Raw genomic sequence first — 13,692 nt, 5'->3', positions numbered from 1 at the left:
GCATACAAGGGAGCCATGCAGAATATAGCAGAGTAACCAGGCTTTGACTTAATCTAGTCTAGACTATTACAAATGTTGTACTGTGCCATCTAGTGGAGGAAAACATGCTTCTGTTACAATTATTATCAATAATCAACAAAACGGTTCCAGAAAGAAAGAAAATACTTCAGAACATAAAATTCTGTGTCTGTGTGTGTGCGCGCGCGCGCGTGTGTGTGTGTATATATATATATATATATATATGTAGAATTGCAATATTTATTGTTTTAAAAAAACAAACCCTCAAACTACTTGAATTTGCTTCCATGGGAGGTCATTGTTTTCTTCATAATATTATATGAGGAGCAACCAGTTTTCCCAGAATTTGTTTCTATATTTTCATGCAATTCTCACTCTTAGATAAGATGCTCCTTTTGCTATTATAGCCAAATCCCAAACTTTATCAAGCCATTTTTTCCAAGAAGGGAGTAATGTAACTTGCCAGTATTGAGTCATTAACATTCTTGCAGCTGTTAACAAATAGAATGTAAGTTACTTATGTTCTTCTTTATGATATAGACCAGCAACATAAACAATGGATTCATTGTTAAATGGGAGCCAAAAATCATTGCCAATCTACTTCATATCACCCAGAGATCTATTAGCGGATCCTCTTCTATCTTCTGCCTACTCCTGCACTACAGTAAACATGTTTCTACAGAAGAGATGTGACGGTGATGCATTTTTAATTTATAGCTGCCAACTTTTCCCTTTTTTTTAAGGGAAATTCCCTTATTCCAAATAGGATTCCTCGCAAGAAAAGGGAAAAGTTGACAGCTATGTTTTAATTGCCTTACTTTCTTTCTGAAGGAAAAACCTATAATTAAATCCATATAGTATTTGGATGATGCATTCTCCTTAATCTTATTTATAGTATGTTTTGACTGAGGAGTAATAATAACTATCACAATCTAATGTGATAGTATCTAATGCAGTAGATTAGCACATGGAATTCTGGGTGTTGCCAAACATGATCAATTTAAAATTAAACCTCATGTACTGTAGTTATGTTGCACCACCAGAAGGTGGCAAGAAACTATTGTTGATTCATGCCGATTCATTTTTATACATTCCAATTATGTTTCGCCTTACTTGCCTTTCTTTCTTTCTTTTTTTGAGATGTAGCTTCTAGAACTGAAGACAGTACCCCAAGTAGGATTGCACCATAGATTTGTAAAAAGAAGCAAGTACCTGTTCTTAAAAATAAATAAAAAATCCTTTTCTGGTTATCCCTAACATGATATGTGCATGTTTCACAGCTGCTGTGCACTGGGTCATTGTGGTGTGCGAGAGTCTGTGGCTATGTATAGTTCTGTGTGTAACCATAGACTTATCAGTTGATATGCTTCCCCAATCTGGTGGCCCCCAGGTGTTGTTGAACAGGTCTTTGAGGCAACCCATTTACTGAGCATTCATCATGAATTGCTTATGCAGAGGTTAGACAATGTCTGCTCCTTATACAACATTCATTCTGATTTGACAGGGGAAGCAGAGTGACCACTGATAAAATCAGTAGCCTCCTATTCCTTTCACCACCGCAAAGTCTAGCAATGCAAAATTAATGTGACAACCCTGTACTGCTAGTTTTCCCAGTGCACTTCATTGACTGGCAGGCCAGGGAAACTCTGAGCACTGTCAGTGTCACATAACGCAATATGGGATTAGTGGGAACTGTGGGAGAAGGGAGAGAGGCTGCAGCTTTTGCTAGCAGCTACATGAGTCTTGTATGTTCTAGTTCCAATACTATGTATATAAGAGGGAAACTGCTCTCCCTGAGGAGCTTACATTAGGGTTACCAGGCATCCCAGGTTCACAGGGACAGTCCCCGGATTTGCAAATCTGTTCCCGGACAAATTCCATCCCCGGAATGTCCCCAGATTTGCAAATCTGGCTCCAGGAAACGTGGCAGCGGCAGCCTCAGCAGCCCAGAGCCAGCCTGTTAACGCTGTTGGCTCTGGCTGGCTTCAGGAGCGGCTCGCTGCTCGCTGCCGTGGTGCCTGCCATTTTTTCTGCGCCGCGGCAACCAGCAGCTCCTGAAGCCAGCCAGAGCCAACTGCACTACCAGGCTGGCCCCTCCTGGGCAACGACTGCCCACCCGTGACTCCCGAGCCTCCCCTGATCTGTCAAAACAAAGGGGGGAGGGGGAGAAATTGGGGAAGGCTCAGGAGTCATGGGCGGGCGGCGCACTGTTGCCCAGTTTTTTTAAAAAACTCTGCGCATTTATGTTTCACAGGGTGCGAAAGAAGGGCTTTACACCCTTCATGTATATGCATGTGTGCTTGGGCCCGGGGTCTTTTGCCTCACCATCCCCACTACTGACTCCCTGTTGCTACTCAGCTTCAAAAAAGAGTGTCCCCGGATTCATTGAAAAAAATCTGGTAACCATAGCTTACATGCTTTTGACAGCATAGGGCAGCCTACCCTAACCTGGTGCCCTCTGAACCGCAAATCCCATAAGCTTCAGCCAGCAGAGTCATAACAAGGGTGAATAAAAACATTGCCAGCAATGCTGACAAGGCTTGTGTCAGTTGTGGATAAAGGCGGGTTTTGCATATCAAGGTTACGTTCAGTCAAGGATAAGAATAATGGTTTCTTGGGAAAATGTTGTTTATGCAACGGCACCACACCTTGCATTTGGTTATGTGGGCTTCTTTGGAAAATAATCATCACTAGTCTGTAGGGAACAATGGGTTCATGCAGCTGCCTTAAATTGGTTAGTCCACTGGACTTGAATTGTATGCCAAGGGTTGGGAAAGCTTTCTCTTCTCCTTCAGAGTTCTTGAGCCTTCTCCAGTACACCTTATGAAATGCATTGTGTGTGGAGGGTAAAATAAACTGTATCAGGTCAGAAAAGTGCTGAGTTCAGTCCACAGTCGAAATCTGATTGTGTACAGAATAAAAACTTTCTTTTTTTTTAAAAAAAAGGCTTTGATCCAATAAGGTAAAGGGACCCCTGACCATTAGGTCCAGTCGTGGCCGACTCTGGGGTTGCAGCGCTCATCTCGCTTTATTGGCCGAGGGAGCTGGCGTACATGTGGCCAGCATGACTAAGCCGCTTCTGGCAAACCAGAGCGCACAGAAACGCTTCCCGCCGGAGCAGTACCTATTTATCTACTTGCACTTTGACATGCTTTTGAACCGCTAGGTTAGCAGGAGCAGGAACCGAGCAATGGGAGCTCACCCCGTCGCGGGGATTCGAACCGCCGACCTTCTGATCGGCAAGTTCTAGGCTCTGTGATTTAACCCAAAGCGCCACCCATGTCCCTTACCCTTTGATCCAATAGTTCCAGGTAAAAAGCAGACCAGAACAAAACAACACAGGATCATAATTCTCATAAGTCTTAACAAAATAGGAAACACCTTCCTTTTCCCTAAGCATAGGGAAGGAACGCTTATAAAGTCTTTGCCTTGACACAATACAAGTACTCCCTGTTTTTTGCCATTCAGAGTTTGTTCAGGTCACACGCCACCATGGCTTCCTCAAAGCTTACATGGGTAGATCAGCAGTGAAATGCCCAAGCAACTTCCCTTTTGTAAACTTAAGAAATCACAGCATGTGATTTTTTTTCTCAGCTCACAGGATAGAGAGCAGGTGATTCTTGCAAAACTGGTTGTTCACACATGTAAACAGCTGGTATGAGAAATATAGATATGTGGAGGCAGTGGCTATTTTGTGTCCTTGGAACATGTCTCAGAATCCAAAAGCAGAGCTACGTAAATGATTCAAAGAAGCAAAGAATTATGATAGCTGAATTTCTAATACAGTGGTGCCTCGCAAGACGAAAAGAATCCGTTCCGCGATTCTCTTCGTCTAGCGGTTTTTTCTTCTTGAGAAGCAAGCCCATTGACGGCTTAGCGGATTAGCGCTATTAGCGGCTTAGCGGCTTTTAGCGGCATATCAGCTTAGCGGATAAGCAGATAAGCGGCTTAGAAAAGGGGGGGGAAGGGAAAAAAAGTCGAAAAAACTCGCAAGACATTTCGTCTTGCGAAGCAAGCCCATAGGGAAATTCGTTTTGCGAAGCACCTCCAAAACGGAAAACCCTTTCATCTAGCGGGTTTTTCGTCTTGCGAGGCATTCGTCTTGCGGGGCACCACTGTAGTTGTATTTATACCCTATTTCTGATAGTGTGTTTTTCAATGCCCTAGAAAACATTTTTTTTAAGGTCATTATAAAGATGCCAGCAATCACAACTTATCAGAAACACAAATTCTTTCCCACACTGTCCAAAGTGGCTCACAACAGATGGTGGTTTTCCCCGCTGACTAAAAGAACGGGTATAGTTGAAGAGGAATCAAACTGCTTTCCCTAGAAATTCTCATTTGAAGGTTTACTATCTTGTGCCAATTGTGATCTCATTCTTGTCTTTAAAAAGAATGCCGAGTTACTTCCAATTTCATACGTAAGGAAAGCACTCCGTTAACAAGGCCATGACTTCTTCTCCAAGTACCGTATGAACGAGTCAGGAAATGAGCACAAGTTCCCTTGCACGGCTACAAAACCACCAGTCACTGCATTATACTAAAAGGAAGCTATTTGTCCATGGCAGGGCCTTCTCAGGGATGGTCCCGTTTGTGGAATGCCTGTCCTGGTTAGGGTACCAGTCTCCTTCACTACTGAATTCCAGGACAGATTTAGAATCATTCCTGTTTACCCAGGCAATTGATGGGTGATAGACACTGGCCGTGGCAAACACAGAATTAATAATTATGCAGGTACGTGACTGCTTTTTAATGTTTCAGAAGCTGTGAGTGTTTAAATGTTTTAGTTGTTTTGAAATGTTTAAATTATGTTTTACTGGACTGCTTTCACATTTTGATGTTTGCTACTCTTGGTTCCTTCGGGAGGAAGGCTGGGATAGAAACCTAGTAAGAATAATCGTCTGGGTGATGGTAGCCAGTGGCCCTTCATATGTTGTTGGACTCCAACTCTCATTAGCTCCAGCCAGCGTGACAAATGGTCAGGAATGATGGGAGCTGTAGTTCAGCAACCCAGAGTGGAACTGCACTGAACAGTTTCCAGAGATAAATGAACAGCATCTCCCAGAGCACTGAAGCCAACTCTTTTTAACTGTTCTATAGAATGCTTCTAAGAGTGAGGCAAAAAAAATCTACAGGAGCTATATGCTAGCAAGTAAGATTTCAGCTTTCACAACATTTCCTCTTTTTTTGCCAAGGTCTGGGGTTTGTCACTTAAATAGTTCAGAGCTGCCCTTCGTGGAAGTATAGGAGAGCTGGCCAGCTGCAGCATTTGACACTTAACCCATACTTGGCACCAACAAGAAACATTACTAACAATGGCTTTTTTAAAGCCCAATTTTGGAGTTCAAGAAGTTCCAGAGTTTTTAAACCAGGCAGGGCAGGAATAGCAAGGAGCATTATTCCTGCTTGAATTCGGAAACATATTTTTTAGTTACTTAATAGCTTGAAAGGATTCCGGACTCTCCAAATTGGTAAGTAAATGCAACTGAAGCATTCAAATAAGCATAAGCTTGTTTTTTAAAGACTCCTTCATATGGAAACGCTTAATCCTAATGCAAGTCATTTTCTCAGCTTAAAAATTGGAAGCAGAAATCCAATAAAACTTTTTAAAGTGTGCGGCTTCTAGTAATGAAATGTATTGTTCCGTCACATCCTCCAATATTTCACAGATGAATAACAGGGTACTATTCAGTACTTATAATAGCTTATTCTGTTTACTAAGGTTCACCTAACTTACATAGGGCTGAAGGCGCTTCTCTGCATGCTGTACTAATTTCACCCTAGTATTAACTAGCACCACATGAGCTTCTGAGGAAGTTGTAAAAAGCTTCTTTTATTATTATGTCAATTTATTCTGTGTTTTGGGGTTCTCAAAGGATTTAAAGTTTTTAAATTTAAGGATTTTTCAAAAAGAATTTGAAAAGTTAATCTGGTTGCATTTTGATACAGAATAGCTGAAGCTCCAACACATTCAGGATACTTTGCTGTTTGGGTAGGCAGTTGTAATGTGAATGTAAAAATAATGCGTGCTTTTTAAAGATATCTTCAAAAGGAGAGACCAGAAAACAGTTACCATACCTCATAAATAAGGGCAATGGCAGAATGTATACAAATAAGAATATGTTTCAGTTATACATGTTGCAAAAAATAATAATCCTGTTCTGTTTCTTTTCTGAAAATCCATTATCAATTCATTTCCCATGAGCTGAAAGTAAGAATACAGCAATGGGTTGAATCCCACAGCCTGCTCCCACTAGTCCTAGTTCTTCCTGGATTAAGTTACACTCAGGACATTACCTACTGGTAGAAAAGGGGGGTGGGATTTTGCTGGTGTCTGCCTCTCCCAGCAGCCCCTGGCCACCTTTTCCCATGCTATTCTGGAGGGTGCGCCAACCCTCAGAAGCCCATTTTCAAGGGGTTGCAGAGACAGAGGGAATTGATGAAAATCTCCTCCTGAAGGAGTCCAAATAAAGGATATAAATCATGGGTCCAACCCTATGTTTGCTAGGCTGGAAAGCAGAAAGGCAGACAAAAAAGGGAGCAAAAGGAACCTCAAGCAAATAAACTCAGGGATTTTTCTGTCTTGCTATAGCTCCTTTATGAAGGGCGGACACCTTATTTTGTACTGAGAACCATGCTGGAAATGGTTCCCGTTGCGTTTTCAAATCAATTCTTACCACCTTGAGGGCTGTGTAATTGGCAATGTTGATTTTGCAGTTTAAAATCAACGGACAGGGTTATCAAGTTCTAGTAAGAGTCTAGCAATGTCTGCAGAAGAGGGCCCTGTGCAGCAGAACCCTGCCTTTCAGTAAAAGCTGGAAATAGAGGTTATATACAACTGCTAAAGTTAACCCAACTGAAGCACTTAATTTACCCCATTTGAAATCAGCAGGATCCAATAGTGCTTATTTTTTGGGAGAGCTGTACCAACAGAACCAAGAACTGTATATTCAACCAGGGTTCTCAAATTGGGGAGATCACATGGCACTTACAAGGGAGGGAGGGAAACATACATTTACAGTAAAAGTCTTCATACTATAAATTTAGTGTATCTCAAGGTATTTTAACTTTCCCAGCCATGTCAAATAAGAGGAAATAATATATTTTTCTCAAATTTAGGATCCCAGTTTTTACCTGACAGCTAAGTTTTCACCCCTCTTATACATACAGACCTACCCAAGAATGGCAGACTCCATGTGTTCCTTAGAACGGAAAGCCTCCCCAGACCATTAAACAGTCAAGCGAATATACAAGACAACATACAAGATCCAAGAAAATAAGGTAAGCAAGGCTATTTCAGCAACGCTGAAGATTTCACCCTGCAGTTTCAGGTTTGGTGGTCCCTCCAGGAAAGCAATTTACACTCACTCCAGCAAGAATTCCTTTTATAATCTCTTACACAAGGAGTAGTTAATGTGGCGCTCTCAAAGATGTTGCGTGGCAAGGTCCCAAACCCTCCCGGGAAGTAGAATAAAAAACACATGAAACAGTATTTTAGATTAATGGGCAAAAAAGCCCACAACTTTATTGGTTACAGAATGTGAGTGGTATTGGCTTAAGCTATATCTGACTCCTGCCCGTCTGCAGGAGTCTTGGAAGGGTTAACCACCAGAAGGGGGAGCCCTGCTGATGCACATCAACTAGGAATTTCACCAGGGTCACCGCTCCGAGCCCGCACCGTCATCTCCCCGGGGACGGGAAATGGCTTTGTTGGACTACATGTCCCATAATCCCTGAACAGTGGAAATGCTAGCCAAAGCTGATGGAAGTTGTAACATCTGGGAGGTTGTCACCTTAGCTAGCCCTCTCATGGTATCTTATTGCTCATTTCTGAGCAAAATTCAAAGTGCTGGTGCTAACCTTTAAAGCCCTAAATGGGTTCCCTCACTGCGATAAGTGAGGTTACAGGGAACCAGGCAGAAGGCCTTCTCAGTAGTGGCATTCACCCTGTGGAGTGTCCTCCCATCAGATGTCAAGTAAATAAATAACTATCTGACTTTTAGAAGACATCTGAAGGCAACCCTGTACAGTGGTGCCTCGCAAGACGAAATTAATCCGTTCCGCGAGTCTCTTCGTCTAGCGGTTTTTATGTCTTGCGAAGCAAGCCCATTGACGGCTTAGCGGATTAGCGCTATTAGCGGCTTTTAGCAGCTTAGTGGCTTAGCGGATACGCAGATAAGCAGCTTAGAAAAAGGGGGGAAAGGGGGGGGGAAACCGCAGGAACTCGCAAGACATTTTCGTCTTGCGAAGCAAGCCCATAGGAAATTTGTTTTGCGAAGCGCCTCCAAAACGGAAAACCCTTTCGTCTAGCGGGTTTTCCGTCTTGTGAGGCATTCGTCTTGCAGGGCACCACTGAATAGGCAAGTTTTTAATGTCTGATGTTTTATTGTGTTTTTAATATTGTTTGGAGCTGTCCAGAATGGCTGGGGAAACCCAGCCAGATGGGCAGGGTATAAAAAATAAATTATATTCTTATTATTATCATCATTTGCCATCTGCTGGTAAAAGAGGTGATGGTTTGGTCTTGCATTGGACCCATGGTCCAATTTAGTACGCCCATCAAACATTCACCAACAGCTGCTCAGCTTCACTGGTTATGTTATTCTGTGTGTTCTCTTATCCCTCCCTTATACAGCAATAGTACTCAAACTTCTTCATAGTAGCAAATATCAAAGAATTTGGATTTGATACCCCACCTTTCACTCCCTTTAAGGAGTCTCAAAGCGGCTAACATTCTCCTTTCCCTTCCTCCCCCACAACAAACACTCTGTGAGGTGAGAGACTTCAGAGAAGTGTGACTAGCCCAAGGTCACCCAGCAGCTGCATGTGGAGGAGCGGAGACGCGAACCCGGTTCCCCACATTACAAGACTACCGCTCTTAACCGCTACACCACACTGGCTCAAGACAATATTGGTGCTTAGGCTCCCGAAAAACCCCCAGAAAGTTTGCACCTGTTGATGTGAAACCTACACTGACTGCAAAGTACATTATATTTCAGCCTACTGAATAAGCATTGCTCTCTGCATTTTTGCCTCTGGTCGCACCCACAGCAGGCAAATGCCACCCCTGGAAAGTTCCCAAGAATGGCTGAAAAAGGCTCCCTATTCCTGCTCTTGTGGAAACATATGTGATTTAGCTCCATGCAAAAATGTTCCAAAGTGGCAGCACATAATTCCTGAATGTGGTCTTCATGTGCTATATAGCAAGATACATGGGGGGATTCTGCTGGAGGTGATTCTTCTTGTGGATAACTCTTTCTTTCTCTGCTCACAGGAACTGAAAATGCACTAGAGATGCCTAATTCAAGCACTCCTCTAGGAAACTCCTGCAGCTTCAATGAGATAATAAGAAAACAAGTTCTTCCAGTTGCCTATGGTCTGATCTTTCTAGGAGGAATCCTGTTGAATGGGGTGGCAGCCTGGGTCTTTCTGTACATTCCCAGCAAGACAAGTTTTATCGTCTATCTCAAGAACATTGTGGTTGCTGACCTCATCATGAGCTTAACTTTCCCATTTAAAGTTTTTGCCGATTCAGAAATTGGATCTTGGCGGCTCAGTGTTTTCGTCTGCCGTTTTTCGGCTGTCGTATTTTACCTAAATATGTATATCAGCATAACACTGTTTGGTCTCATAGGCTTCGACCGATGCTACAAAGTTGTGAAGCCTCAGTTCATCACATCTTTCCACACTGTTCGATGTAGCAGATGTATCTGTGTAGCCGTGTGGGCACTTCATATAGTGATATCACTTCCCAATACAATTTTAACAAATCAACATCCTACCAAAAATCTTTCGAAGAACTGTGTGAACCTCAAAAATGAACTTGGAGTTCAGTGGCACAAGGCTTCGAACTACATCTGCTTAGGAATTTTTTGGACTGTCTTTTTACTCCTAATAGCCTTTTACAGTTCTATAGCAAGGAAAATATATCTATCCCACCAAAAATTCAGGAAAAACTCCAAACGGTCAAGGAAAAAAACCAATCGGAATATTTTCACAATCATGCTTGTATTCATCATTTGCTTTGTTCCATACCATGTTGTAAGAATCCCATACACATTGAGTCAAACTGCTTCACATCATTATAACTGCCTAACAAAAGAGGTGTTGTTTTACCTAAAGGAACTTTCTCTGCTCCTGTGTGCTGCAAATGTTTGCCTCGATCCTATTATTTATGTATTTCTTTGCCAACCCTTCAAGGAAAGGCTATACCAAAAATTGCACCTCAAGTTGAAGGTGTCTGAGGAATTAGAAAACTCTAGATCTAAAAAGTCAAATGTGATTTGTGAAACAGTAGTTATTCCATAAATTCCAATCAAGCATCTGGAAACCAAGCCTTATCAGGAACAGTTGAGAGAACTGGGTATGTTTAGCCTGGAAAAGAGGAGACTGAGAAGAGATATGAAAGCCATCTTCAAATATCTCAAGGACTGTCACATGGAAGAGGGGGGGGAAACTCGCTTTCTCCTGCTCTGGAGGGTAGGACTCGAAACAATGGCTTCAAGTTACAAGAAAGAAGATTCCGACTAAACATCAGAAAGAACTTTCTGACAGTTAAGAGCATAGTGGAATAGACTCCGCTTGAAGGTGGTGGACTTTGCCTCATTGCAGGTTTTTAAGTAGAGGTTGGATGGACATCTGACATGGATACTTTAGCTGTCTGCATTGCAGAAGGTTGGACAAGTTGACCATCAGAATGCATGCCAACTCTACAATTCTTTGATTCTATGAGAGCAAGCTATTTACAATATGCTAAGATGGACCCAATGGGAGGCTGGTCCTTGCGTGCAAATGGGTCACTCCCTCACCAAGCTGAGCCTGCGCTTAGCTAGCTCTCACTCCACTGCCTTCTTTCTTGCAACCAGTAAGGAGGTAGCTCTGACTGTTTCACACCTTAACTGAATCTAAACAATATGGACAGCTGTAGCTGACTTAAAAGACACTATCACTATTGTGAATGAACTGATTGTTTCACTTGGCTTCTCGATTTTTTATTAATATATTTGTTTGCAAAAGTCATACAAACATGAGTGCTATGTGCATTTTGTGCTTGAATTTATATCAAAATAAAATAACGTGGATTTCAGCAATGGCTATTTAATATCTATCATCTATCTATCATCTATCTAATTTTATAAATGCTGTATTGCTAGAAAGAATCCCCTATCAGAAGAGTTATACAGTGGTACCTTGGTTCTCAAACTTAATCCGTTCCGGAAGTCCGTTTCAAAACCAAAGCGTTCCAAAACCAAGGCGCGCTTTCCCATAGAAAGTAATGCAAAACGCATTAATCCATTCCAGACTTTTGAAAAAAAAACCAAAACAGCAATTTAGCATGAATTTTAGTATCTAACGAGACCACTGATCCATAAAATGAAAGCAATAATCAGTGTACTGTACTATAAAATAAATAAGATAGTATTGTAGATAATAAAAATAAAAATTATTATTTTTTTCTTACCTGCACTGATTGTCATTGTTTGGATTGGGGTTGGGATCTTTTATCCATTTCCACAGTCACACAATCAATCAATCAGTAGCTGAACTGGGTTCCACACAGTCACAAAAACAGATTAATTGAAAAAGCCTCAAAAACAAAAACACAAAATAAATAGCAAAAACAAAAGCACCAAACTTAATCAGTTCCGGAAGTCTATTTGACTTCCGAAATGTTCGAATACTAAGGCACAGCTTCTGATAGGTGCAGGCGCCATGGAAACAATAGCCGACAGCTGCATTGGACGTTCAGCTTCTGAATTTTTTTTTGAAAACAGAAACACATACTTCTGGGTTTTCAGAGTTTGGGAACCAAAGTGTTTGAGTACCAAGGCATTTGAGAACCAAGGTACAACTGTATTCCTGAATTTCTCCAGTGAAAATCTTCATCCCTTCTCTTTTGCAAACACAGCCTCTTCAACTAAAACAGTACTGTCATAACTTTAACCCAACAATAGCATCAGGCATCCCAGTAACAATATAAATTAAGTCAATGGGGGGAGGGGGTAATTTCCTATCAACAGTTCCCAGGTGTATTGTATGAATATTAGTTCAGAGATCTGCTTTTCCTCACTGGTGCACGCTCTTGGCAATGGTGATTTTTGCTCCCTTCTCGTCAGGAGGGAACAACAGGAAACAATGCCAATTGGAGTATATAGGCAGATCAGTGGTTTGGGAAGGACATGTCTTCTCAAACAAAAGCTGCAGGTATGGTTCAAGTCTGACTCAGCACAGCAAAAGGTTGCAACTCTCTTGTCAGTTCTGCAGCTGAGAGCTAGTCAGATGCTTTGAGGCCTTCTGTAATACACAACTCTGGCGCTCAGGGTTGAGTAGGCCATGAGAACAGTTCCCCCTTATTAGATGCCACAATATGTTGTTGGAAACTGTTCATTTTGAACTGGAGAAACCTCTGTAGCATTAGGGAGCTAGATTTGATGGAAATGGGATTATATGGGGGATGGAAGCCTTGTTCCTTCTAGCAAGATTTGAAATTTAGGGTCAGCATTGTTGGAAGCAGTCCCGATTTTCTTCTGCTTCTCGGTTCCTGTTTAATGTTTCATTGTTCGCAATCACATCAGATGCCTCCAAAATGTAAGGGTGCCATGCTCAGCACTCATTTCCTCAGCTCCAATGAACCAAAGTTCCTCAAGTTTGCTCCACCACTACCCATGATTGCTGAATTGAACATCCATAGTCTCAGGCTGCATACCTATAAATACTAAATGATAGCGACAAGCATGAGAATGCTGTTGCCTCATGCCCTGTTCATAAGCTTCCCTCAGGATCCTGTCAGAAAGAATTACAAACTAGAGGGATATGAGGGTCACACCCAAGGCTTCACAATAAGTATGAAGATAGAATATGAAGTATTTCAGGGACTGTATCACTATCTGGAATGTCTAAGTTTAAAATTTATGTTGTTTGATATGATTTTGTTTATTTGGGGGGTTTTAAAACTTTCTTTTCATTGGACCCAACGAAGAAAGCTAAGAATACCGGGGTCCTTTTTGCATAGAAAACATATTTTATGTGAGGTCCTTTTCATTCATTCGGTGGTTGTCTACTGAACACAGGACACAAACCTGCTTCTGGATTTATGAGCATGGGGAGGGAAATGAATTTAAGAAGCCAGTGAGACCACAGTCTTTTTAATAATACATTTTTATCAGTAGTTTTTATAAGACAACGACAACAACCATAGTCTGTAGTTATTGCAAAAAAATTGCTATGAATGCTTCTCAGAATAAAGCCATTTAGGAGTTGATAGTACTATTACTAACCTATGTAACTATATCACTCCAAATTAAGTTCCAAGAAACAGATAGGTGCATCTCTCTGTTGCAACAAATAACATAAGCCACAACAACAACAAAACGGTAGCCACACTGTAGCTGGTACTAAAGGAATTCCTTAACACAGACACACAGGAACGTTATGAAATTATCCCGATATACCGTATTTTTCGCTCCATAAGACGCACTTTTCCCCTCCTAAAAAGTAAGGAAAATGTGTGTGCGTCTTATGGAGCAAATGCAGGCGGGAGGCTCTACTCAGCGCTCCCTTTAAAGAACCGTGCGGAGCGTGTGTGCGGCTTTTGGGGGTTTTCCCCGAGGAGGGAGAAGGCTCCCCCAAGAGCTGCGCACACACTCCGCGTGCTCTTTAAAGGGAGAGCAGCTC

At 41.8% G+C, this 13,692-nt stretch overlaps 2 protein-coding genes across 5 annotated transcripts in view; one reads left to right on the top strand and one right to left on the bottom strand.

The window, feature by feature from the left end:
• Positions 1-11,104, top strand: part of P2RY14 (purinergic receptor P2Y14) — a 28,626-nt gene extending 17,522 nt beyond the window's left edge. For 2 of the 4 annotated variants that reach the window (XM_079978233.1, XM_079978234.1), the window contains exons 2-3: positions 7,189-7,299; positions 9,293-11,104. In XM_079978233.1, coding sequence (XP_079834359.1) covers positions 9,313-10,326 — 1,014 coding nt within the window. In that variant the 5' untranslated portion in view covers positions 7,189-7,299; positions 9,293-9,312 and the 3' untranslated portion in view covers positions 10,327-11,104. Of the gene's footprint in view, positions 1-3,335; positions 3,804-4,139; positions 4,753-4,845; positions 5,490-7,188; positions 7,300-9,292 lie in introns of those variants that run through there. The other 2 variants (XM_079978235.1, XM_079978232.1) reach the window with 2 other exon arrangements.
• MED12L (mediator complex subunit 12L) overlaps positions 1-13,692 on the bottom strand; it is a 180,916-nt gene that overhangs the window by 100,898 nt on the left and 66,326 nt on the right. The window lies entirely within an intron of this gene.

Source organism: Podarcis cretensis, assembly GCF_951804945.1.
Source record: "Podarcis cretensis genome assembly, chromosome: 5".
NCBI classification, from domain to species: domain Eukaryota; kingdom Metazoa; phylum Chordata; class Lepidosauria; order Squamata; family Lacertidae; genus Podarcis; species Podarcis cretensis.
Note: the sequence above shows the minus strand (reverse complement) of the source record. Positions and strands in the feature narration are given on the sequence as shown.